General features: G+C 55.3%; 1 protein-coding gene across 1 annotated transcript; it reads left to right on the top strand.

Annotated features, from left to right (window-relative positions):
* Nucleotides 1–349: 349 nt before the first annotated feature.
* KCNH4 (potassium voltage-gated channel subfamily H member 4) lies at nucleotides 350–22,398 on the top strand. Its single transcript, XM_054457579.2, has 16 exons — nucleotides 350–636; nucleotides 2,478–2,711; nucleotides 3,026–3,172; nucleotides 3,276–3,403; nucleotides 5,202–5,445; nucleotides 5,769–5,926; nucleotides 9,509–9,716; nucleotides 11,198–11,392; nucleotides 11,823–12,022; nucleotides 14,957–15,206; nucleotides 15,822–16,066; nucleotides 17,024–17,062; nucleotides 17,234–17,586; nucleotides 17,858–17,964; nucleotides 18,870–18,943; nucleotides 20,724–22,398. The coding sequence occupies exons 1-16, from the start codon at nucleotides 561–563 to the stop codon at nucleotides 21,117–21,119; spliced, it is 3,054 nt and encodes a 1,017-aa protein (XP_054313554.1). The 5' UTR covers nucleotides 350–560; the 3' UTR covers nucleotides 21,120–22,398.
* Nucleotides 22,399–23,869: the final 1,471 nt, after the last annotated feature.

Raw genomic sequence — 23,869 nt, 5'->3', positions numbered from 1 at the left:
AAATACCTCAACTCCAGTAGGCGGCACTGTGAACCAGACACCAGCCCAGCGTGGACGGCGCGCGCGGGAAAACCCGCGAGGTGGAGCCACAAGGAGCAGCCAGGGAACCACGTGTGGGGGCGTGGCCACCATGGAAGAGGGCGGGTCTGTTATTCAAGCCCCGCCCATCATTTCAGGCCTCCCCTCCCGGTGGGCGTGCCCCGAATTCTCTCCCCGAGAGACACGCGTGGGCCGCTCCCCTCTGGGAGGAGGGCTGCCCAGAGGGGTGCGGGTGTCGCTAGCGGCCCCTCCCCGTGTGGGGCCACGTGGCGGGTGCGGGCCGAGCCCGAGGGGAAGAACCTGGCCCGTGGGGAGGTGGCGGGGGACAGAAACGGCGCTGAGCCGAGCCTAGAGCTACGGGGTTCGGAGCAGAGGCGGCGGCAGCGGCAGCGGCAGTAAGAGGGAGGGGAGGAGGCAGGCGGGCGCATGGGGCGCCCCGGCCCCTCCGACAGAGAGCCCCCTCCGGCCCGGCCGCGCTGAAAGCTCCCCAGCGCCGCGCCTTGAACCCACGCCCCGAGGCCATGCCGGTCATGAAGGGGTTGCTGGCCCCGCAAAACACCTTCCTGGACACCATCGCCACCCGTTTTGACGGAACGCGTGAGTGGGACGGAGGTCGGGGCTTGAGGTTCGAGCTGGGGGCCAAGTCTTCTCGGGGCCGTCTCGGGTCTCCTGGACATGGTGAGACCCGAGGCGAGGGGAGAGAATGGAGGTGCGGGTCTAGGAACTCCCAAAGCCGCGGTGCAGGAACAGGGCGGGGAGTGCCCTGCGAGGGGAGGAGGGGAAAGGGCCGAGAGCACGGGTGCCAAGGTTAGGGGGTGTGACTCGAGGCAGAAGACGCTCTTTGTGCGGCAGAGCGGAGGAGGGGCCTTTGGAGCCGCCCACTCTCGGGCAGAGCTGTGCTGGGGGCGTATATGGGGGTATCCGAGACACAGAAGTGGGGCAAAGTGGCCGGGCATTCTGGGGTCTGCTCCCAGACTCCAGCTCCCACTACCTCCAGAAAAAAAGGAGAAAAGATCAGACTTCAGCAGGACCTAGTTTGGATTGAGGTCGCGCGCCCCCAAATCGTGGGGCGTCAGTGTCTAAGGTGGATGAGGCAGGAGGAGGGGAGCGGTCTGTGCGACGGTGGGAACTCCCAGCTCGCCCAACGCAGCTTGGGTTTCAGGTTCAGCACCTTGGACAGCCACATCACTCCTTCCCCGCCTCTTCTCCCGCCATTCCCTCTTCCCACTCTGGAACCCAGAGATTCCCCGCCCTCACCTCCCCCAACCCCGCCATTCCCTCGGGAACCCTGGCCGGGATCTGGATGGTGGGGGAGCGGTACCCGAGGGCGGAAACTGAGCCGCGGGGCCCTACCCTCTTCCCCCCCCACCTTGTTTCCATAGCGCCCATCACCGGGGCAACAGGCCCTGGGATGGAAGAAGGAGGCTGTGCCCAGAGCCCAGTGCCTCCCAGGCACCTTCAGTGTCCCCATCAGCCTCCCTGCCCCCAGACAGTCATCCCTCCTAGAGCACCAGGACTGGTTGTGTCACGGGCCCCATCTCTTAGCTGAGTCTCTGTCCCTGGATGGCCCACAGGAGTCCCCCGGGACTCCCACCCATCGGTGCTGGAGGGAGACAGCTCGGGTTCTGCTGCTGAGGGTTGCTGGAGCTATATGCTCAATGCCCTCTCCCATTAGACTTTGAGCACTGGGGCAGATCCCCTGAAAGCAGCTGCAAGAATGCTAAAAAGTGGACTTCCCTGGAAGGCAGGGAAGGAGGACAGCACTCATCACTGTCTGCCTCCACACTAAGGAGATCTGTGAGTTTGGATAATCTCTGCCTTTTGGTTTCCTATCAATAAATGGGTGTGGTGTCATCAGAATCTCTGCCCTGCTTACTCCGTAACAGGAAGAAAGCCAAGTGAACGTGGGGAAAAAATTTCACCTTCTCAGAGTAGCACTTACCATGTGCTAGGACTTGTTCTCCCCAAGTTAACTCATGTAACTCTCACAATGACCATGTGAGGAAGGCCTATTACGCCACTTTGCAAATAAGGAAGGCTCAGGCACAGAAGAGGTCATCAACTTGCCCAAGGTCACACAGTTAGTAAGTGGCAGTGGAGGGTTGCAGGAGCCCAGGCTCTTACTCACCATGCTATACTGCCTTCTACAGTGACAGCTCACCAGTTGGAAGGCAGGGGGACGGATGGCATGACCTCCTGGAGTCCTTCTCCAACTCCCCATTAGACCTTGCTTAAGTCCTGTCTTAAGTCCTTGTCACTTTGCTCCATCTTCTCCTATTCTCAATTCAGAATATCCCAAAGTGGGGTCAGGAGCAACATGGAAACCTGGGAAGCTTCTGGCTCTGTGACTTCTAACCCCAACTTAGAGGAAGTGCTGCCCACCTGGAAGCTAGCTTGCCTCCCAGCCTTGACCTGACCTTGACCTCTTCTTCCCACAGACAGCAACTTCCTGCTGGCCAACGCACAGGGCACACGGGGCTTTCCCATCGTCTACTGCTCCGACGGCTTCTGTGAGCTCACGGGCTACGGTCGCACCGAGGTCATGCAGAAGACCTGCAGCTGCCGTTTCCTCTACGGCCCAGAGACCAGTGAGCCAGCCCTGCAGCGTCTGCACAAAGCCCTGGAGGGCCACCAGGAGCACCGCGCTGAAATCTGCTTCTACCGCAAGGATGGTGAGGGGGCCCACCCCACCCTGCAGCTCTGCCTAGACCCCTAGCCTTATCCAGAGGGCACTGGGCACAGTAGGAGTCTGAGTGATTGTCCCCACACTGCCACAAGCTGACTGTGACGGAGAGTATCCCTGACCTCTCGGTCCTGGGTTCCCCCATTTGAAAGATGAAGGAATCGGCTGACAGAATCTCTGAGGTTCCTTTTGGTTCTTGCTTTGCCAAGCTCTTAACTATGTCTAGGAGGATGAGGGGGATAAGGAGAAAGGCATGCCACGGGGCTGCCCATGCTCCTCCCTTCCCTCTCTCCTTGCCTACAGGCTCGGCCTTTTGGTGCCTCCTGGACATGATGCCCATCAAGAATGAGATGGGGGAGGTCGTGCTGTTCCTCTTTTCCTTCAAGGATATCACTCAAAGTGGAAGCCCAGGACTTGGCCCCCAAGGAGGCCGCGGGGACAGTAATCACGGTAACAGCAAGTCCGGACGGGCAGTGTGAATGATCAGAAGCCCTCACCTAACCAGCCGCAAGGGATGTGCCCCAATGTATCTCTGCACCTTTCTTCCCAACAGAAAACTCCCTTGGTAGAAGGGGAGCCACCTGGAAATTTCGGTCTGCCAGAAGACGGAGCCGTACTGTCCTACACCGACTGACCGGCCACTTTGGCCGCCGGGGCCAGGGAGGCATGAAGGCCAATAATGTGAGTCCCACCTCCAACCCAACATCTCCCAAGTCCTCCAGCCTTGATTCTGAGGCACCTCTGCCACTGTCTCCCCGCTTCCCTGTCTGTCTGGTGTCCCTCCTTGGCTTGCTCCTCTGCCCACCCATTTCCCATATACTACTCTATAAGGTATATGCTCCATCCTATATCCTCCCCCAACATCCTTCTATCCCTATCTCCCTCATTCCCTTAGGTGATTGACATTACTTTGCTCCGATGATGTCACATTGCTCTAGCAGCAATGACCTCACCTGCCCGGGGGTGATAGGGTTATACCATGGATGGTGAAATTGCAAGCTGCTATAGTTCTAGGGAGAAAGCCCTCATTGCAGGCCTGGCATCTAGACCTGTATACCACCTCCTAGGATCCTGACCAAGCCAGGGGATTGAGTCCCCAACCCTCTGTTAGGGGTACAGGGAATGCGGTGGGCTATGCCAGCCTCTGCTCCCTGCTGGGATATACCCAGCCCCCACTGGGCCCCCAGAACCCAAGAGGAACTTAAGGGAGAAGTTAAGTACCCCTCAAGCTAGGGCACGTGCCGATTTGTCATAGTCTTCTTCTCAAGTAGGATGAGTGTTGGGCCAGGCACAGTGGCTCATGCCTGTAATCCCAGCACTTTGGGAGGCCAAGGCAGGAGGATTGCTTGAGGCCAGGAGTTCTAGACCAGCCCGGGCAACATAGTGAGACCCCTCCTCTAAAAAAAAAAAAATTAAAAATTATCTGGAGGCCAGGCTCAGTGGCTGATGCCTGTAATCCCAGCACTTTGGGAGGCTGAGGCAGGCGGGTCACCTGAGGTCTGGAGTTCAAGACCACCCTGACCAACATGGAGAAACCCCATCTCTACTAAAAATACAAAGTTACACGGGTATGGTGGCACATGCCTGTAATCCCAGCTACTCGGAAGGCTGAGGCAGGAGAATCACTTGAACCCAGGAGCCGGAGGTTGCGGTGAGCCGAGATTGTGCCATTGCACTCCAGCCTGGGCAACAAGAGTGAAACTCTCAAAAAAAAAAAAATTATCTGGGTATGGTGGTGCATGCCTGTGGTCCCAGCTACTCTGGAGCCTGAGGCAGGAGGATAGCTTGAGCCCAGGAGTTTAAGGCTGCAGTGAGTTATGATGGTGCCACTGCACTCCAGCCTGGGCACAGAGTGAGACCTTGTCTCTAAACTTAAAAATGTAAAAATCAAGTTGGGTGAGTGTCAAGCCTTATAAATACCCTTGACAAGACATGATTGGTTCAAACAGGGGCCTGGGGCTGGGCACAGTGGCTCACGCCTGTAATCCTAGCACTTTGGGAGGCTGAGGTGGGTGGATCACCTGAGGTCAGGAGTTCGAGACCAGCCTGGCCAACATGGCGAAACCCCATCTCTACTAAAAATACAAAAATTAGTCAGGTATGGTGGCATGCTCCCATAGTCCCAGCTATTTGGGAGGTTGTGGCAGGAGAATCACTTGAACCCAGGAGGCGGAGTTTGCAGTGAGCCAAGATCGCGCCATTGCACTCCAGCCTGGGCAAAGAGCAAGACCCTATCTCAAAAAAAAAAAAAAAAAAAAGAAAGAAAGAAAAGGAGGAGGGCCTGGGAAGTACTTGGCAGGAGAAGAAAATGTCAGGTGTCAGCCTCTGTGCCCCTCTCCTGGCCTTCTATCTCCTTTCATGGTCGAAAGTGCCCTTGCCGTGCCCACCTGCTCCCTTTCCCCATCCCCTGCCTTTCCCACCCCCCATCTTGGCTCCTCTTTCCCTCAAGTGTCCCCAACCGCCACCCCTCTCCCCTTAGAACGTGTTTGAGCCAAAGCCATCAGTGCCCGAGTACAAGGTGGCCTCCGTGGGGGGGTCTCGCTGCCTCCTCCTCCACTACAGCGTCCCCAAGGCCATCTGGGACGGCCTTATCCTCCTTGCCACCTTCTACGTTGCGGTCACCGTCCCCTACAACGTCTGTTTCTCGGGCGACGATGACACCCCCATCACTTCGCGACACACCCTTGTCAGCGACATCGCCGTGGAGATGCTCTTCATCCTGGGTCAGACCCTCTGCCTCACCTACCCTGGAGGGTCGGCTTGGGGGATCCACTTGGCCAAGCCTCACCCACTCCTGGGGCCCACATGACCCAGGCATTCAGAGCCCCTCCCTTTCTGCATCTTTAAGTCCCAATGGCCCATGTGTCCTGCTCCCCGCAGCTTTCAGCCTTGTGACCTGTCCTCCCTAAGGACCAGCCAGAAGCCCAATCTATCTCTCCATGCCTGCCTCCTCCTCCAGTCTGGGTCTCCAAAGCTTGTTCCCAGCTTTCTCAGTTTCTTGACCCCTTGGCCAAGGCCCCCCAGTAATAGCCTCTTGCACCCCCAGATATCATCCTGAACTTCCGCACCACCTATGTGTCCCAGTCCGGCCAGGTAATCTCTGCTCCTCGTTCCATTGGCCTCCACTACCTGGCCACCTGGTTCTTCATCGACCTTATTGCTGCTCTGCCCTTTGACCTGCTTTACGTCTTCAACATCACCGTGGTGAGTGACCTCCGTCCCACCATCCAGCCCAACCTCCCAACTTCAGCACAGCATCTTCCAGGAAGGGACTGACCCCAAACCCAGATATGCCCCTTCCCATCAATCCATCTGCAGATATTTATCAGGCACCTGCTCTGGGCATAGCCCTGTGCTAAGTACTGGGAGGATCCCGGAGGGTCTGTGATCCTGGGGAGCTCAGCTCACAATCTTTGAGGTAAGCTGAGACAAATGAAAAGCTAACTATGGCTACCAAGGCGGCATTGGTCTGATGCCAAATGAGTGGTACTTTTCACATTTTTATTTAACAAACAACTGATGAGCATTTAGCTGTCTGCAAAGCACTGTGTGGGGCATGGCCACCGTGGGGAAAGGGAACAGTTCAGCCTCTAAACAGCTAAACTGGTGAGGGGGCAGGAATGCCGCAGAGCACATCAGGGACAGAAGAGGTGAATGGGGGTGGAAGATGGGGCCCGGGTATGCTACAGAGGGGCTGGGCTGACCTTGGAGTTCCAGGCTGGAACATGAGTGTGTGTAAAAATGATCTGAAGTCTGGCCAGCACCTGGGAAGCAAAAGCACCCTTGTTGGGCAGAGGCTGGAGGGGTCTGGGAAGGTTTCCTGAGGGAGGCGGGAGTATAGCTAGACCTTAAAGGGTGAGTAGGATTTAGCTGGCAGGAGATGAGGACAGCAAGCATTTGGGGGAGCATAGTAAACCTAGACAAGAAGGTAGAGGCTGTGAGGTGAATTCAGAGGCAAAGAATGCCAGGACCTGAGTCCTCACAGATCCCTGGGGACACTCTGGAGGTGCTCTGAGTGGTCATCTGTGGCCCCAGCCAGCAGATAGTAGGTCTTCTCAAGTCCAGGGTGGGGCAGTGCTACCCCGTGTCCCCAGGCCCCCTTGGGTGTGGGGTGGGGAAGTGGGGAGCAGTTTCCTTGTGTGCTCTCTCCCTGCACTCAGCTATAGCAGGAAACCACCTACACGCAGCCGAATTTAACTAGCCGCCAACGGGCTGTGGGCCTCCTCTCCTGGCTGTGCACACGTGTGTGCACGCTCCCACACACGTGCATGTGTGTACGTCTGCCTCGAGGCTCTGACCATTCTGAGCAGATCTCCCTACCCCTCCCCAGGAGTGCGCCCACCCCTCTATGCCCACCAGGCACCATCAGCTGGGGAGTGGGAGAATATAGAGAGCCCCCTGCCCCTCCTCTCAGGTCCCTTTGGGAGCACATTACAGTTCCCTGTGTTCTTTCACACTCATCATCACATGGGAGCCCCACGGGGACCCTTCAGGGCAGATCCTTATCCTTTTTCAGAGGTAGGTACAGAGGCTCAGAGAGGTTCAGTGACTTGCTGAAGGTCACATAGCTAGCAGGGGCAGGCAGGAGATTAGAACCAGGTCTCTCCACCCTGGGCAATAGGTGAAACCCCGTCTCTACTAAAACACAAAAAATTAGCCGGGTGTGCTGGTGCGTACCTGTAGTCCCAGCTACTCGGGAGGCTGAGGCACAAGAATTGCTTGAGTCCTGAAGGTGGAGGTTACAGTGAGCCAAGATAGCTCCACTGCACTCCAGCTTGGCCGGGTGCAGTGGATCACCCTGTAATCCCAGCACTTTGGGAGGCCCAGGCGGGCGGATCACGAGGTCAGGAGATCAAGACCATCCTGGCTAACATGGTGAAACCCCGTTTCTACTAAAAATACAAAAAAATTAGCCAGGCATGGTGGCAGGTGCCTATAGTCCCAGCTACTCGGGAGGCTGAGGCAGGAGAATGGCCTGAACCCGGGAGGCGGAGCTTGCAGTGAGCCGAGATTGCGCCACTGCACTCCAGCCTGGGCGACAGAGACTCCGTCTCAAAAAAAAAAAAAAAAGAACCAGATCTCTAAACTTCCAGTCTAGTATTTTTTCCAACATACCACCCTGCTTCCCAGGTAACCAGGGCCCCTGAGTGGATGGTCTGGTGAGATGAGGAATACCCCTGGGGGCCAGAGAGAGGTAGAGCAGAGACAGAAGATGAGCAGGCACTGGCAGAGCTGCAGACTTGAAGGAGCCAGGCCTGGGTGTTCTAGTCCAAGGAGAATGACAGGAGTATCCCCAAGAGAGTGGGGCCCAAGGGCAGCTGACTGAGGGAAGCCCTGAAGAACTCAAGCTTGCAGTCAAGGGCTCTGGGAGCTGGGGGCAGGCATTAAATCCTGGCGAGGGTCCATGTGGAGGAATCAGAGCCATCTCCTTTCCAGTTCCTTCACCTAAAATTAGAGAAAAATTGCACAAGGTGGTCCAGGAGCAGTGTAGGGCCAGGGCTGTGGGGAATGTTCCTGGAGGCCCAGGAAGGGGCAGTGAGGGGCTTTCGTACCAAGTTCCCCAGGCACTGCCCCAGAGCCTCCAGTCCTAGCTGCCAGGCTGCTCCCACCCAGAAGATAAGCCCTGCCCATCTCCAAGATTGAAGGGCTAATCAATATTGATAACACAATGCAGATGGTACTTGGGGTAATATTAGTGAATATGGGACACTTACTAGGTACCATTATCTCCATCAACCCCCAGCACAGCCCAGGCTCCCTCAGTCCCTGCTCTCCTGCCCCCTCAACTCTTCTGCTTGACTCTTCATCTGCAGCCGATCCACAAGAGGAAGCGTCCATAAACCTCCCCCAGCCCTCAAGTCCTTGCCTGTCCCCACTCCACTATGCTTCTCCATGTCTTGAAGGGGGGTCCCCATCACAATTGCTGCTGTCGCCACTGGGGCTCTACAGAGACTGTTGCCTATCACCTGACTCTGACCAGGGCTGGCTCGCCTACCATCTCCCAGTGCTTAGTGGCCGTACAGCACAAGGTGGACTGTGGTGTCAGTTAGCCCAGATGCCCACCCTGAGTTCCAGCTCTATCATGTCCTTGGTCTGTGACCTTGAACAAGTCATTAGCCTCTCTGAGCCTTAATTCATTCATCTGCAAATTGGGAATGATGATGATAATTGAACTAAAGGTAAAAGTGTGTGTGTGTGTGTGTGTGTGTGTGTGTGTGTGTGTGTGTGTGTGTGTGTGTGTGTGTTGTTAAATAAGGTTACAAATGCTTAGCATAGTGCCTGGCTAAGCACATAGAACGTACTTACTAAGGCAGGGTACAGTGGCTCACGCTTGTAATCCCAGCACTTTGGGAGGCCGAGGCAGGTGGATCATGGGGTCAGGAGATCGAGACCATCCTGGCCAACGTAGTGAAACCCTGTCTCTATTAAAAATACAAAAATTAGCTGGGGAGGGAGGCTGGGGCAATCTTGAATTGCTTGAACCTGGGAGGCAGAGGTTGCAGTGAGCTGAGATCTCGCCACTGCACTCCAGCCTGGCTACAGAACGAGACTCTCAAAAAAAAAAAAAAAAAAAAGTAATTACAAAGCGTTAGCCACTGTTTGTTTTATTGTTATTATTCCCTTCCTGCTGCAATCCCCTGGCTACTTTCTCAGGACAGCAAGGACGTCTTTCCTGTTGCAGCCTGCCCTGGCTCCAGGGTGTCTGGTGGGAAGGCCCTGGGAGGGGACTCTGAGGGCTCGGAGGAGGTGTGCCTGCTGACAGCCTCCCCCGCCACCTTCCCGCAGACCTCGCTGGTGCACCTGCTGAAGACAGTGCGGCTGCTGCGGCTGCTGCGGCTGCTGCAAAAGCTGGAGCGGTACTCTCAGTGCAGTGCTGTGGTGCTCACGCTGCTCATGTCAGTCTTTGCACTCCTTGCCCACTGGATGGCCTGCATCTGGTATGTCATCGGGCGCCGGGAGATGGAGGCCAATGACCCGCTGCTCTGGGACATTGGTGAGCCACCGACCCCAAACTTTCACAGACCACCTGTCCACCTGTCCCATCCCCAAGCTGATGCCTCCACCGGTACCCACACCCCTCATCCCACATTCCTCTATCCATCCAACAAACATGCGTTGAGCTCTTTCTGGATCAAGCGTGGGAATATTGATTTGCAGACAAGGGCTCTGTTTTGGGGGGCAGGTTGGGGGGAACTCACAGCCTAGCGGGGGAGCAAGACCAGTGATAGTGATCAAAGTACAACGCAGGAAACACTCTGAGGGTGGAGGGGTGTCTTTCAGGCAGAAGAAGCAGCACATGAAAAGTCCCAGAAAGAGCTTGGCATCTCTGCTCCCATCAATCCCTCCTTCTCCAAGCTTCATGGCCATGTGCCAGGAGACAGCCCCAGGCCCTTGGAATCCCTCTGAAAGGCCTGTCAGATCCCGGGCATGGTCCCTGACACCTCCCTTTCCTTTACCCCACACCTAGCCCACCACATCAATACCACCTCTCAAATGTCCCGTGAATCTGGCCTTTTCTCTCCATCCTCTCTGCCCCTTCCCAGTCCACTCCACCTCCCTTTCTCACCCAGGCCTGTGCAATAGCCTCCCTACTGATCTTCCAACCCCCTTCTCATCCCCCCCACAACCACCATCCTCACCACAGCCAAATGGGTGTTCCAGGATTCAACGTTGACCCGCCACACTCCTTCTGGGATTCCTTCAGTGGCTTCCCACTGCCCTCCAAATGAAGTCCACACTCACTGCACACCCTGGGCAGCCCCTCTCTCCCCACCTGCCTTCCTGTTCTCCCGTGCTCCCTGCGCTGCAGCCACACCAGCCTCTCCCCTGGGCCCAGGACATACTGCTTTCTCATGCTGGGCCTGGAACATGTTGTTTTCCTCTCTGGAATCCTCCCTCTTTTGTCTTCCCTGTCTACCTAGATGGGTTTTCTGTTCCCTGCCTCACTTGGAACCAATGTTCCTTCGGTTCCATGTGTCTCAACCAAAATGTCCTGTCCTAAGGAGCATGCCTTCCAGGCACCAAGTCCAGAACCCCCAACTGCCAATGGGTTGGCTTTCCCTAACCTATTAGGATTCCTAACACACCCTATACAATACTTTCCTTCCAGGAGCTCACCTCCCACCTGTAATGATTTATGTCATGTCTCTTTCCCCTCCAGGCTATAGGTTCCACCAGGGCAGGAAGAGTGTTTGGCTGGGTCAATTCCCCAACACTTTGTATACAGCAGGTGCACGATAAACTATTAGAAAGTTTCAGGAGCCTTTGAACACTCAGCAATGTAGTGAGTTGGCGGCCTTGGAATGCAACTGTAACCAATGCACCATGGGGAGACACAGGCCCAGGCCACTCCCCACATTTCCTGTGCCAACCCGTATATAAATACTTGCCGAAGGTCAAGCGTAGGTGGCTCAGGGAACCCTGGTTCTCCACTGCTGGCACAGCCAGGGCTCCCTGCATCCGTCCACCCTGCAGGCTGGTTGCATGAGCTGGGCAAGCGTCTGGAGGTGCCCTATGTCAATGGCTCGGTGGGCGGCCCATCGCGGCGCAGCGCCTACATCGCGGCACTGTACTTCACTCTAAGCAGCCTCACCAGCGTGGGCTTTGGCAACGTGTGTGCCAACACCGACGCTGAGAAGATCTTCTCCATCTGCACGATGCTCATAGGCGGTGAGGCCAGACCTGCCACGCCTCAGTGGGGCCCTGCGAAGCCCAGCGTGCACGGGGAAACTGAGGCCCAGAGAGGGCAAGACATCTGCCCGAGGTGTCTACCCAAGTCCAGACAGTCACGCATTCATTCATGGACGTTTCCTGAGTGCCCACTATGTGCTGGCCCTGGGGATGCCACAAACAGGCGTGGACTCTTGCAAAGGGGATGGGAAACCCAGGTTCATGACCTAATGGTGGGGAGGCCTGAGAGGAGCATGGGGTGTTACCCATCTCTGGATCACTTCCTATTCCCCACCCTTAGTCTAGTGCCTGGCACCCGGTAGGCACACAGGAGCCCGCTGGCTCTTGGTCCAGGACAGGGTGGGTTTGGGAGCTGGGGAGGTGGCCAGAGGGGTGGCCACCCCTGACAGGCCCGCTGCTGCTGCTGCAGCCCTGATGCACGCTGTGGTGTTCGGGAACGTGACAGCCATCATCCAGCGCATGTACTCGCGCCGCTCGCTCTACCACAGCCGCATGAAGGACCTCAAGGACTTCATCCGTGTGCACCGCCTGCCGCGGCCGCTCAAGCAGCGCATGCTCGAATACTTCCAGACCACGTGGGCCGTCAACAGCGGCATCGACGCCAACGAGGTAGCGTTCAGGGTCTCCCATCTTGCCCTCGCCCTGCCCTCTGCGTGGCCCTGCAGTGGGGTGGGGAAGGGGTCGCTGCCCCGGTGGCTTACAATGGAGGCAGGCCGAGCTCGGCTGCTCACACCTGTAATCCCAGCACTTTGGGAGGCTGAGGCGGGCAGGTCACTTGAGGTCAGGAGTTGAAGACCAGCCTGGGTGACATGGTGAAACCCTGTCTCTGCTAAAAATATGAAAATTAGCCAGCTGTGGTGGTGCACGCCTGTAATCCCAGCTACTAGGGAGACTGAGGCACGAGAATCACTTGAACCAGGCAGGCAGAGGCTGCAGTGAGCCAAGATCATGCCACTGCACTCCAGCCTGGGTGACAGAGCTAGACTCTGTCTCAAAAACAATAAATAAATAAAATGGAGGCGCTGAGCGCAGTGGCTCACGCCTGTAATCCCAGCACTTTGGGAGGCTGAGGTGGGCGGATCACAAGGTCAGGAGATCGAGACCATCCTGGCTAACACGGTGAAACCCCATCTCTACTAAAAATACAAAAAAATTAGCTGGGCATGGCAGCGTGCACCTGTAGTCCCAGCTACTCAGGAGGCTGAGGCAGGAGAATGGCTTGAACCCAGGAGGCGGAGCTTGCAGTGAGCCGAAATTGTGCCACTGCACTCCAGCCTGGGCAGCAGAGCGAGACTCTGTCTCAAAAATAAAAATAAAAATAAAAAATAAATAAATAAAATAAAAGGGAGGCAAACAGGGCCCAGGGGGTGAGGTATTGTTCACAAGGGCACACATTCACCCAAAATACAAATTCTTGTTTCTTTTTTTTTTTCTTTTTTCGAGGAGTCTTGCTCTGTCGCCCACGCTGGAGTGCAGTGGTGTGCTCTCGGCTCACTGCAACCTCTGTCTCCCAGGTTCAAGGAATTCTCCTGCCTCAGCTTTCTGAGTATCTGGGATTACAGGCACCTGCCACCATGCTCGGCTGATTTTTGTATTCTTAGTAGAGACGGGGTTTCACCATGTTGGTCAGGCTTGTCTCGAACTCTTGACATCGTGATACACCTGCTTCAGCCTCCCAATTTGCTGGGATTTCAGGCGTGCACCACCACAGCCGGCCAAATTCTTGTTTCTTTGCACTTGAATATGGGAATGAAAGAGCTCAGGGCCCAGCTGATGTGAGTCTCCCTTCTGCCAACATTTCGTGAGTGCCTGCTTTGGGCCAGCCTTGGTGCTGGGCACAGAGAGCTTAGAGATGATGACACCCAGCCCTGGCCCTCAGGGAGACCCAGAATGGTGAGGGAGGCAGAAAGATGAACAGAGAGTGCGGCACTGAATGGGGCTGTAAAGGAGGGATGTCAGTGCCTTCAGGTCCTCGTTGTGCCTGGGTGGGAAGACGTCAAGGAAGGTGGCAATCCCAGGTAGAAATGGCCTTAGGAACACAGGCCAGAAGTGATGGCACAAAAGAGCAGAGTGAGCGCTTTAGGGAACTGAAAGTGGCTCAGTAAGCCTGCAGGAACAGGCATGTGAGTGCTGCGGAGGGAGAAGGCAGGGCAGGAGGGTACGATATGGGCTGGGAGGCAGCAGGCCCAGCTCAGGGATGGCCTAGAATTTAGATTTTATCCTGCTTAATGTTTAGGCTGGGGTGTGGTGTGGGGAACTTAGAGGGAATGGATTGGTGAGGTATCTCTGAGGATGGGATCTGTGGGACGTGGTGATCTCCTGCTGGTTGCCGGAGAGGAGCTCAGAGTGACTCCCAGTTTTCTGGCTTAGGCCAAGGGTGGGGATGGAGGTGTAACAGGGGGAAGATGGGCTTTGGGATGAAGGTGAGAGTCCCGGGTCAGGCCAAGGGGAGGGTATGGTGCCTGGGGGAGGTCCAGAGAGAGGTTGCCCAGTAGGTAGATGGGAATCAGCTCTTGGCTGGGTGCGGTGGCTCATACCTGTAATCCCAGGACTTTGGGAGGCTGAGGCAGGCAGATCACCTGAGGTTGGGAGTTTGAGACCAGCATGGCCAACATGGTGAAACCCCGTCTCTACTAAAAATACAAAATTAGCTGGGCGTGGTGGTGCGTGCTTGTAATCCCACCTACTCGGGAGGCTGAGGCAGGAGAATTACTTGAACCTGGGAGGCGGAGGTTGCAGTGACCTGAGATCGTGCCACCGCACTCCAGCTTGGGTAACAGAGCGAGACTCTGCCTCAAAAAAAAAGAAAAAAGAAATCAGGTCTGGACCCAGAGTTAGGGCTCAGGGCACTCAGGTAGTAGGGAAGCCATGGGGCCAGTTGCCATGATGCAGGGAGAGTGCGGAAAGTGAGAGTCCAGGGTGTTGGCTGAGGAAGAGGAGCCTGGGAGGAAATGAGGAAGTGAGCAGTGGGAGACGTGGGAGGAACCAGGAGGAAAACCCTCACAGGAGCCCAGGGGGGCCAAGGGGAGAGTTCAACAAGCCAGGGTGGCCAAGGGGCTCCATATGAGGATGTGAACATGGAGTGTGGCCATAAGAGGTCATTGGTAGTGCCCACGGTCTAATACCAACTCTGCATTTTACAGACTGAGATACAGACTGGGATACTGAGGCCCAGAAAACGGAAATGGGTTGCCCAAGGTCCACAGGGACTTAGGAGCCGAGCTGACTCCTGGTCTCCTGACTCCCAGTTGAAGGCTGACCCCCAAGGGATGGCTTCTGAATGATGGGGTTAAGTGACCAGCATGTAGCCAAAGGCAGGGAACTGATGGGAGAAGACCTGGTCTCTGCCCCTGAAATTGGGTTGTGAGGTTCATGCAGCAAGCAAAATTGAGGTTAGACACAGAGGTTGTACTGAAGGTCTGGAATGGGTGACTTCAAAGAAAGGGCAAGAGGAATTCTCTCTTTGAAGACAGCTCAGCACATTTGTAGACTCAAGTAGTAGCTGCAGGGGGATGGCCAGAATGACCTATGCCCCTTATGCAGTTACTGCGTGACTTCCCAGACGAGCTGAGAGCTGACATTGCTATGCACCTGAATCGGGAGATCCTGCAGCTGCCGCTGTTCGGGGCAGCAAGCAGGGGCTGCCTGCGGGCCCTATCGCTGCACATCAAGACCTCGTTCTGCGCTCCGGGCGAGTACCTGTTGCGCCGTGGGGATGCCCTGCAGGCACACTACTATGTCTGCTCCGGCTCGTTTGAGGTGCTCCGAGACAACATGGTGCTGGCCATCCTGGGTAAGGACACCATCACCTCCTACTACCCACCCCGGAACCACCCCCCGCTCCCCCCGCTGAGGACTTGGGAATGGCCAAGATTCTAGGGAATGGGATACCCCTCATGGATACCTACAGTTCCTGCTGAGGAGTACTCTCTCGGTCCCTCCGCCCTACGGCCATCCCCTTTTGACAATTCCCCTCTGATTCTCCCCTAATCCCCTTGGGCATCCCTCAACCCATCAACCCTTCTCAGTGACTGTCCCCCAGCTCAGTTGATCCTTTCCCATTGCTCCACTTCCCAACCCCATTGACCTTTCCCCAGTGACCCTAAACTCCATTCACCTTTACCCTCTAACTGACCTGACCCCTCCGGCCATTGTGATTTTTATCACCCAATTCCATTGATCGTTCCTCTGGCCCTACTCACTCCCACTGACTGTCTCCCAACCTTACCAGTCATTCTCCACTGACCTTTTCCCAATTCCACTGGTTATTTCCACCAATCCCATTGACTGGCCCACCTTCAACCATCCTTCAAACACACTGACCACCCCTCAAATCCACTGAGCACCTCCAGCTGATATCCTTTTGTTCTCACTGCTCCAGCTGACTGTCCCCATCCCTTACCTACAGGGAAGGGGGACCTGATTGGAGCAGATATCCCTGAGCCGGGGCAGGAGCCTGGGTTGGGAGCAGACCCAAGCTTTGTGCTGAAGACCAGCGCTGATGTGAAAGCTCTGACCTACTGTGGCCTGCAGCAGCTGAGCAGCCAAGGGCTGGCTGAGGTCCTGAGGCTCTATCCTGAGTATGGAGCTGCCTTCCGGGCTGGCCTGCCCAGGGACCTCACCTTCAACCTGCGCCAGGGCTCTGACACCAGTGTATGTACACACCCCTGATGACCACCATCCTTCCAGAGTCCCTTCCTCCAAAGCAGACCTTCCCAGCCTGAGAGTCCCATGAACCTCCCTCCACCCTAAAAACATCATGCCTAAAGCCCAGGCACCCTCCTCCATTGCCCCTTACCTGCTTCATACCTTCCAACCCCGCTGACACTACACTGGCCATCACCCAGGGCCCTGGCCGTCTCTCATCGCCTTCTACTCCCAACTCTACTGCCCCATCTGCTGACCACCCCTCAGCCCCACTCCAGACTCCTGACTCCTTCAAAGGACCCTCCCTTTGTTTTTGTTTTTGTTTTTTTGAGACAGTCTGGCTCTGTCACCCAGCCTGGAGTGTAGTGGCGTGATCTCGGCTCACTGCAGCCTCTGCCTCCCGGGTTCAAGTGATTCTCCTGCCTCAGCCTCCCAAGTAGCTGGGATGACAGGCGTGCATGCCATGCCTGGCTAATTTTTGTATTTTTAGTAGAGATGGGGTTTCGCCATGTTGGCCAGGCTGGTCTCGAACTCCTGACCTCAGGTGATCCACCCGCCTCAGCCTCCCAAAGTGCTGGGATTACAGGCGTGAGTCACCATGCCCAGCCAGGCTCCTGCCTTTAGAAACAACCCCCTCATGTGCTCCTCTTTCAAGCCCCTCTCTGGACGGGGCATCATGCCCTGGGGCTTCCTCTTCTTTTCTCACCAAATGTCTCCTGAGTCCACTTTGTTTTAGGCTCTGGGCCAGGCCTGTACATTACACCTTGGGCCTTGGTCTTTTGCTGCTTTTCAGTCTCACTTTGCTATGCAGTGTTTGTTTGAGTTAGAGTTGTAGTTTCTGACTCAGCTCCACAAAAGACTCCACATTCTCAACCCCATAACACTGTTGGGTGGGACAGGGAGGGTCTGCGCTATGGCCACGGGAAGGCAGGAGTGGGCTTGAACTCTCCTATGTCCCCACAGGGCCTCAGCCGCTTTTCCCGATCCCCTCGCCTCTCCCAGGTAACACCCACATCCTGGGTGGGGTTGAATTGCCTTGGGGAGAGGGTGAGATGGGTAGCAGCATCCCCCTTTCCCTGGATGGGGAGCTGCATCCGCCGGCGAAGGCTCTTACTTAATGAAGGGGTCTGTTGTTCACTGTCCTGCGACATCAGCTGCCCCCTCTGCCCGCAGCCCCGCTCAGAAAGCCTCGGCTCCTCCTCAGACAAGACGCTGCCATCCATCACAGAGGCCGAGAGTGGCGCGGAGCCTGGGGGTGGTCCCAGGCCCCGACGGCCCCTCCTGCTGCCCAACCTCAGCCCAGCACGGCCTCGGGGCTCCCTGGTCAGCCTTTTGGGCGACGAGCTGCCCCCATTCTCAGCCCTTGTCTCCTCTCCTTCCTTATCCCCATCCCTGTCCCCTGCCCTGGCTGGCCAGGGCCACAGCGCCTCCCCTCACGGCCCCCCCAGGTGCTCTGCTGCCTGGAAGCCCCCTCAGCTTCTCATTCCCCCACTGGGAACCTTTGGACCTCCGGACCTCAGTCCCCGGTGAGACGCCAGCCTTCCCTGCTTTCCCAAAACCCCTACTGGCTTCCAGAACCTTCTCTGGGCTCTATCCCCGGCGTTCCAAACAGTGCTCCATCCCGTCTCTGCCCGTGTGCCCACCGCACCCTTCCAACCACAGCTTGCAACCCCAACCCACTTTCACTGCCGCTCTTGCTCCGCCCCCTGGCACTGCTGCCCCCAGTCCCCCTCTGTCTGCTCTGCTCTGGCCCTTACCCTCACCCCATGGTGCTGATGAGCACTGCCCTGTCCCCAGGATAGTGGATGGCATTGAGGACTCTGGCAGCACAGCTGAGGCCCCTTCATTCCGGTTCAGCAGGAGGCCTGAGCTGCCAAGGCCCCGCTCCCAGGCGCCCCCTACAGGTAAGGGCCAACAGTGGACTTCAACCCCGTCATCCATCTGCCCATCTACCTGTCCAGCCATCCCATATGTAGTAGGGGCCTACCATGTGCCAGGTGCCATCCTGGGAATACACAGATAAAACAGACCTGGCCCATGCTCTTGGAGTGAGTCTAGCAGGGAGACACCTCTGTACACAGATAAACAATTCCAGATGCTAAATACCATGACAGACAAGAACAGGACTCTGTGGTAGAAGAGGAAGGTGCCCACTCGACTTCCTTGTAGAGGAGGGGATGCTTGGGTTGCTTCTTAAAGGGTGGGTGGGATCTTGAAGAGTGGAGCAAAACAGTTATTGAGCTGGGCATGGTGGCTCATGCCTGTAAATCCCAGCACTTTGGGAGGCTGATGAGGGTGGATCAACTGAGGTCAGGAGTTCGAGACCAGCCTGGCCAATATGGCAAAACCCCATCTTTACTAAAAATACAAAAATTAGCCAGGCGTGGTGGTGCACACCTGTAATCCCAGTTACTCGGAAGGCTGAGGCAGGAGAATTGCTTGAACCTGGGAGACAGAGGTTGCAGTGAGCTGAGAGCACACCACTGCACTCCACCCTGGGCAACAGAGTGAGACCCCATCTCAAAAAAAAAAAAAAACAGTTGTTGAAAGGCATGAAAACCAGAGGGATGTTGTGTTCAGACACCAAAGGGAAGCTCTGTACCAAGGTGGGGCAAGGGGCAGGATGAGGCTGGAGAGTTACACAGGGGCCTCAAAACCAGGCTAAGGAGTTTAGGTTTCCCATCTCACAGACCCTAGAGCTTTGTCTCCCCCTGCTTTCCGCCTGCCCAATGACAGGAGGATTCCAGCCCAAGTTATAGGCTCAGGTATTAATGCTCCATGAACTCACCTGCATCCCTTCACCCTGCAGGGACCAGGCCCAGCCCAGAACTGGCCAGTGAGGCTGAGGAGGTGAAGGAAAAGGTTTGCCGGCTGAACCAGGAGGTGGGTTGGGGCTGGCTCAGAGATGCGCCTGATATAACAGCATTTCAGACCCGACACAGTGGCTCACTTGAGGTCAGGAGTTTGGGACCAGCCTGGCCAACATGAAGAAACCCCATCTCAACTAAAAAATACAAAAATTAGCCAGGCACCTGTAGTCCCAGCTACTCGGGAGGCTGAGGCAGGAGAATTGCTTAAACCTGGGAGGCGGAGGTTGCAGTGAGACAAAATCACACCGTTGCACTCCAGCCTGGGCGACAGGGCAAGACTCTGTCTCAGAAAAAAAAAAAAAAAAAAAAAGAGATATTCACGCTAGCTAGATGACCTTGGGCAAGTCCCACAACTGCTCTGAACTTAAATTTCCACATCTAAAATGGGGAAATAGTAATATGTGCTTCCCAGAGTTTTAAGGATGAAATGAGAGTGCATATGTGCCTGGTCCAGTCCCTGGCATGTCGTAGGCACTCAGTACCAGTTGGTTCCCTTCCTCCCCGACTGGCTCAAGTTTCCCAGCCTGATAAGAGGATCTCTTCTCCCTCCACCACTGTAGGACTCTTTCCTGCCCAGGCCCCACCTCTTTCCCTTACCCCAGCCGTGGGTAATGAGTGCTAAGCAGATGTGGGGGCAGGGGACAGGGAGGCTGAGAGGCCTTCAGGCCTGGGGGACCTGGATCCAGATGTCTGAACTCTGTCCAGGAAGAATCTAGATTCTATATGCTGAGGCACAGCCTCTGCCTCCTCCCCAAGGGATCTCAGAGTTGTCACCACAGAGCAACCAGGCCCAGCCCCTGGGAGCCGGCCTTCCCTGTGTTCTGATAAACATCAGGCATCCCAGAGGGGCGGTGCCTGGGCTGTTTCAGGCCCTGGGGCCTGGGCGGGGCTGGCGCTTGTTCAGCAAGCTTGAGGGCAAGTCCGCTCAAGGCCTCAGGCATCCCTCAGCTCTAGGCCAGTGGTTCCCAAACAAGTATCTATCAGAACTACCTGATAGGCCGGGCGCGGTGGCTCACGCCTGTAATCCCAGCACTCTGGGATGCTAAGGTGGGTGGATCACGAGGTCAGGAGATGGAGACCATCCTGGCTAACACGGTGAAACCCTGTCTCTACTAAAAATACAAAAAAAATTAGCCGGGCCTGGTGGCACACGCCTGTAGTCTCGGCTACTCGGGAGGCTGAGGCAGGAGAATCGCGTGAACCCGGGAGGCAGAGCTTGCAGCGAGCCGAGATCGCGCCACTGCACTCCAGCCTGGCGACAGAGTGAAACTCCATCTCAAAAACAAAAAAAAAAAAGAAAGAAAGAAAGAAAAAAGAAAAAGAACTACCTGACAACCTATTAAGTGCAGATTTCTGGGCCTCTTAGGATTGGGAATGTCTGGGGCGGAGCCCAGAAATGTGCCTTTTCAAAAGTTTCTCAGTTGATTCTATAGTCGCTGAAGTGTGAAAAGCACTGATAGAGACCCTTGAGCTTGTGCGATGGGATCAGCTGAGAATAATAAGGCTGTCACTTCACAGATGTGTGGCCTCTTTGAGCACATTTTTTGACATCTTGGGAAAGCTCGCGCGCACGTGTGTGTGTAGGGGAGGAATAGCAATATCTGCTGCCCCAAATCCTTTCTGGAAAGAGACTGGGGCATTTTCCATCTAGGCAAAAATAACCCTCATCCTGCCTTTTTCCCAGGGTGGCCATGAGCAGAAAGTGGCTGCGAAAGAGCTTTGTAAACTGGAGAGGGGGGTGCACCTTGTTATTACTGTGGCACCTGTGAAACAACTCGATGTGTTTTCAACAGATCTCTCGTCTCAATCAGGAGGTGTCTCAGCTTAGCCGGGAGCTGCGGCACATCATGGGCCTGCTGCAGGCCAGGCTGGGTCCCCCAGGCCACCCAGCAGGCTCCGCTTGGACCCCAGACCCTCCTTGTCCACAGCTGAGGCCCCCATGCCTCTCTCCTTGTGCGTCCAGACCACCACCCAGCCTCCAGGATACTACGCTTGCTGAAGTTCACTGCCCAGCCAGTGTGGGGACCATGGAGACAGGGACTGCGCTCCTGGACTTGAGACCTTCCATATTGCCCCCCTACCCCTCAGAGCCTGACCCTCTGGGACCCTCTCCAGTGCCAGAGGCCTCACCCCCAACCCCAAGCCTCTTGAGGCACAGTTTCCAGTCCAGGTCAGACACGTTCCACTGACCCTGGCCCAGGGCCCAGGCCTGTCTGGGGTGGGCGCTGCCGCTCACCACTCAGGGAGGACCTGGGCCCCTTGGCTACCTGCCTTGGGGTCAGCAGCCACCAGCTGGCCTGGTTGGCTCTGGATTTCTGGACTTTTTAACCAAGCGTGGTTACCTCTGATGCTATTCCCTTTTCCAAACCTTCCCCAACCTCCCCCTCTGTGAGGGGAGCCACCTGAGGGCTGTGGAACCCAGCAGGCATGAGATGAACCGCAGTGCCCATTGGGCTGGGCAGATGAGATCCTACTTTCTCCCCACGACCTGGAGGCAGGTAGAGATGGGGGAGCAGAGGGGATGGGCAAGGGACCCAGCTCCAGCCTAGGACATGAAGGCAAGACCAGGCAGGATCTTAGCGTCTATAGCAAGAGAGACAGGTTGTAGGATTTTGCCTGAAGATAGCTTAGTGATATTGTGAGGTCTTCTGTCTCAGCCCCTGGGTCTCTGCTGAAGACCTTAAGAGCAATGTTACCTAGAGACGGGTAGGTTTGAGATGTTGCTTGGAATTTGAACAACCCATGATTTCTTATGGGTTGTTCCCATAAGAAATGGCTCCACCCTGCCCACCATGAGCCCAGGCTAGAGAGGCTCACCTCATCCCACAGCCCACACAGGAAACAAACGGATAGCTCCAGATATGTACTCTTCAGCTCTCACAGCATTATTTTCAAAATATGAGTTAGTTCCAATATTAAAAATGAGACAGGGCCAGGTGCGGTGGTGGCTCACGCCTGTAATCCTAGCACTTTGGGAGGCCGAGGCAGGCGGATCACCTGAGGTCAGGAGTTCAAGACCAGCCTGACCAACATGCAGAAACCTCGTCTCTACTAAAAATACAAAATTAGCCGGGCGTGGTGGCACATGCCTGTAATAACAGCTACTCGGGAGGCTGAGGCAGGAGAATCGCTTGAACCCGGGAGGCAGAGGTTGCAGTGAACCAAGATCACACCACCGCGCTCCAGCCTGGGCGACAGAGTGAGACTCTGTCTCAAAAAAAAAAAAAAAAAAAAAAAAAAAGAGACAGGTTATATAGGAATACAGATATTCCAGTTTCTCTAAAATATGTAGCACTGGACACAGTGGTTCATGCCTGTAATCCCAGCCCTTTGGGAGGCCGAGGTGGGAGGATCGCTTGAGCCCATGAGTTTGAGATCCACCTGAGCAACATAGCAAGACCCTATCTCTATTAAAAATATATATATATATTTTATATATATATATATATATTTTTTTTTTTTTTGAGACGGAGTCTCGCTGTGTTGCCCAGGCTGGAGTGCAGTGGCACGATCTCGGCTGACTGCAAACTCCGCCTCCCGAGTTCACGCCATTCTCCTGCCTCAGCCTCCCGAGTAGCTGGGACTACCGGTGCCCGCCACCACGCCCAGCTAATTTTTTTGTATTTTTAGTAGAGATGGGGTTTCACCATGTTAGCCAGGATGGTCTCGATCTCCTGACCTCATGATCCACCCGCCTCAGCCTCCCAAAGTGCTGGGATTACAGGCGTGAGCCACCATGCCCTAAAAATATTTTTTAAATTAGCCAGGTGTAGGCTGGGCGTGGTGGCTCACGCCTGTAATCCCAGCACTTTGGGAGGCCGAGGTGGGTGGATCACCTGAGGTCCGGAGTTCGAGACCAGCCTGACCAACATGGAGAAACCCCATCTCTACTAAAAATACAAAAATTAGCTGGGCATGGTGGTGCATGCCTGTAATCCCAGCTACTCGGGAGGCTGAGGCAGGAGAATCGCTTGAACCTGGGAGGCGGAGGTTGCAGTGAGCCGAGATCGTGCCATTGCTCTCAAGTCTGGGCAATAAGAGTGAAACTCCGCCTCAAAAATAAATAAATAAATAAATAAATATTAGCCAGGTGTAGTGGTGAGTGCCTGTGGTTCCAGCTACTCCAGAAGCTGAGGTGGAAGGATGACTTGAACCCAGGAGTTCAAGACCAGCCTGGGCAACATAGCAAGACACCCCCCACCCATCTCTATAAAAATTAAAAAATTAGTCTGGTGTAGTGGTGTGTGAATGTGGTCCCAGCTACTCTGGAAGCTGAGGTGGGAGGATCTCTTGAGCCCAGGAGGTTGAGGCTGCAGTGAGCAGTGATCACACCACTGCACTCCAGCCTGGGTGACAGAGTGAGACCCTACTCAAAAAAACAAAACAAAACAAAACAAAACAACAAAACAAAAAAACTCTCAGGACCTCGGGCTACCGTGGGCCAACATTCCATCTGGCAATAATTGGCAATCAGCTGGGCTGGGTGGCCACTGTCCTCTTTAGATGGGATCTGCTCTGCACTCTACTTTGCAGTCACCACGTTTCTTGATCATCTCCCGACACCCAGCTAGCTTCCCTTGTTTGAAATTTTTATCTGGTCTCTGTGGGTATTTGAGTTCTCAAAACGAGTGTCCATCAGAACTACCTGAGCTCCTATTAAAATGCAGATTCTGCCAGGTGCGGAGGCTCAAAAAAATAAAAAAAATAAAAAGCAGATTCCTGGGCCTCATCCAATTTGGAATGTCCGGGGTGGAGCTCAGGGGTTGAGTTTGCAACCCCTGCCTTACCTAACAGTGTGTTCCCAGGTCCCCGTGCCCAACAGGTGCTTTTTGGGCCCAGTAATATCTGCTTCTACTCCTAGGCGTGGGTCTGTCAACATCTCTGTTTCTGTCTCTCTGCAGGCTGTCTCTCAAGGTGGTCTCTTCTGCTGCTAGCAACT

This window comes from Pongo pygmaeus, chromosome 19 (assembly GCF_028885625.2).
Source record: "Pongo pygmaeus isolate AG05252 chromosome 19, NHGRI_mPonPyg2-v2.0_pri, whole genome shotgun sequence".
NCBI classification, from domain to species: Eukaryota; Metazoa; Chordata; class Mammalia; order Primates; family Hominidae; genus Pongo; species Pongo pygmaeus.
The sequence above is the reverse complement of the archived record's forward strand: the minus strand, read 5'-3'. Positions and strand labels throughout refer to the sequence as shown.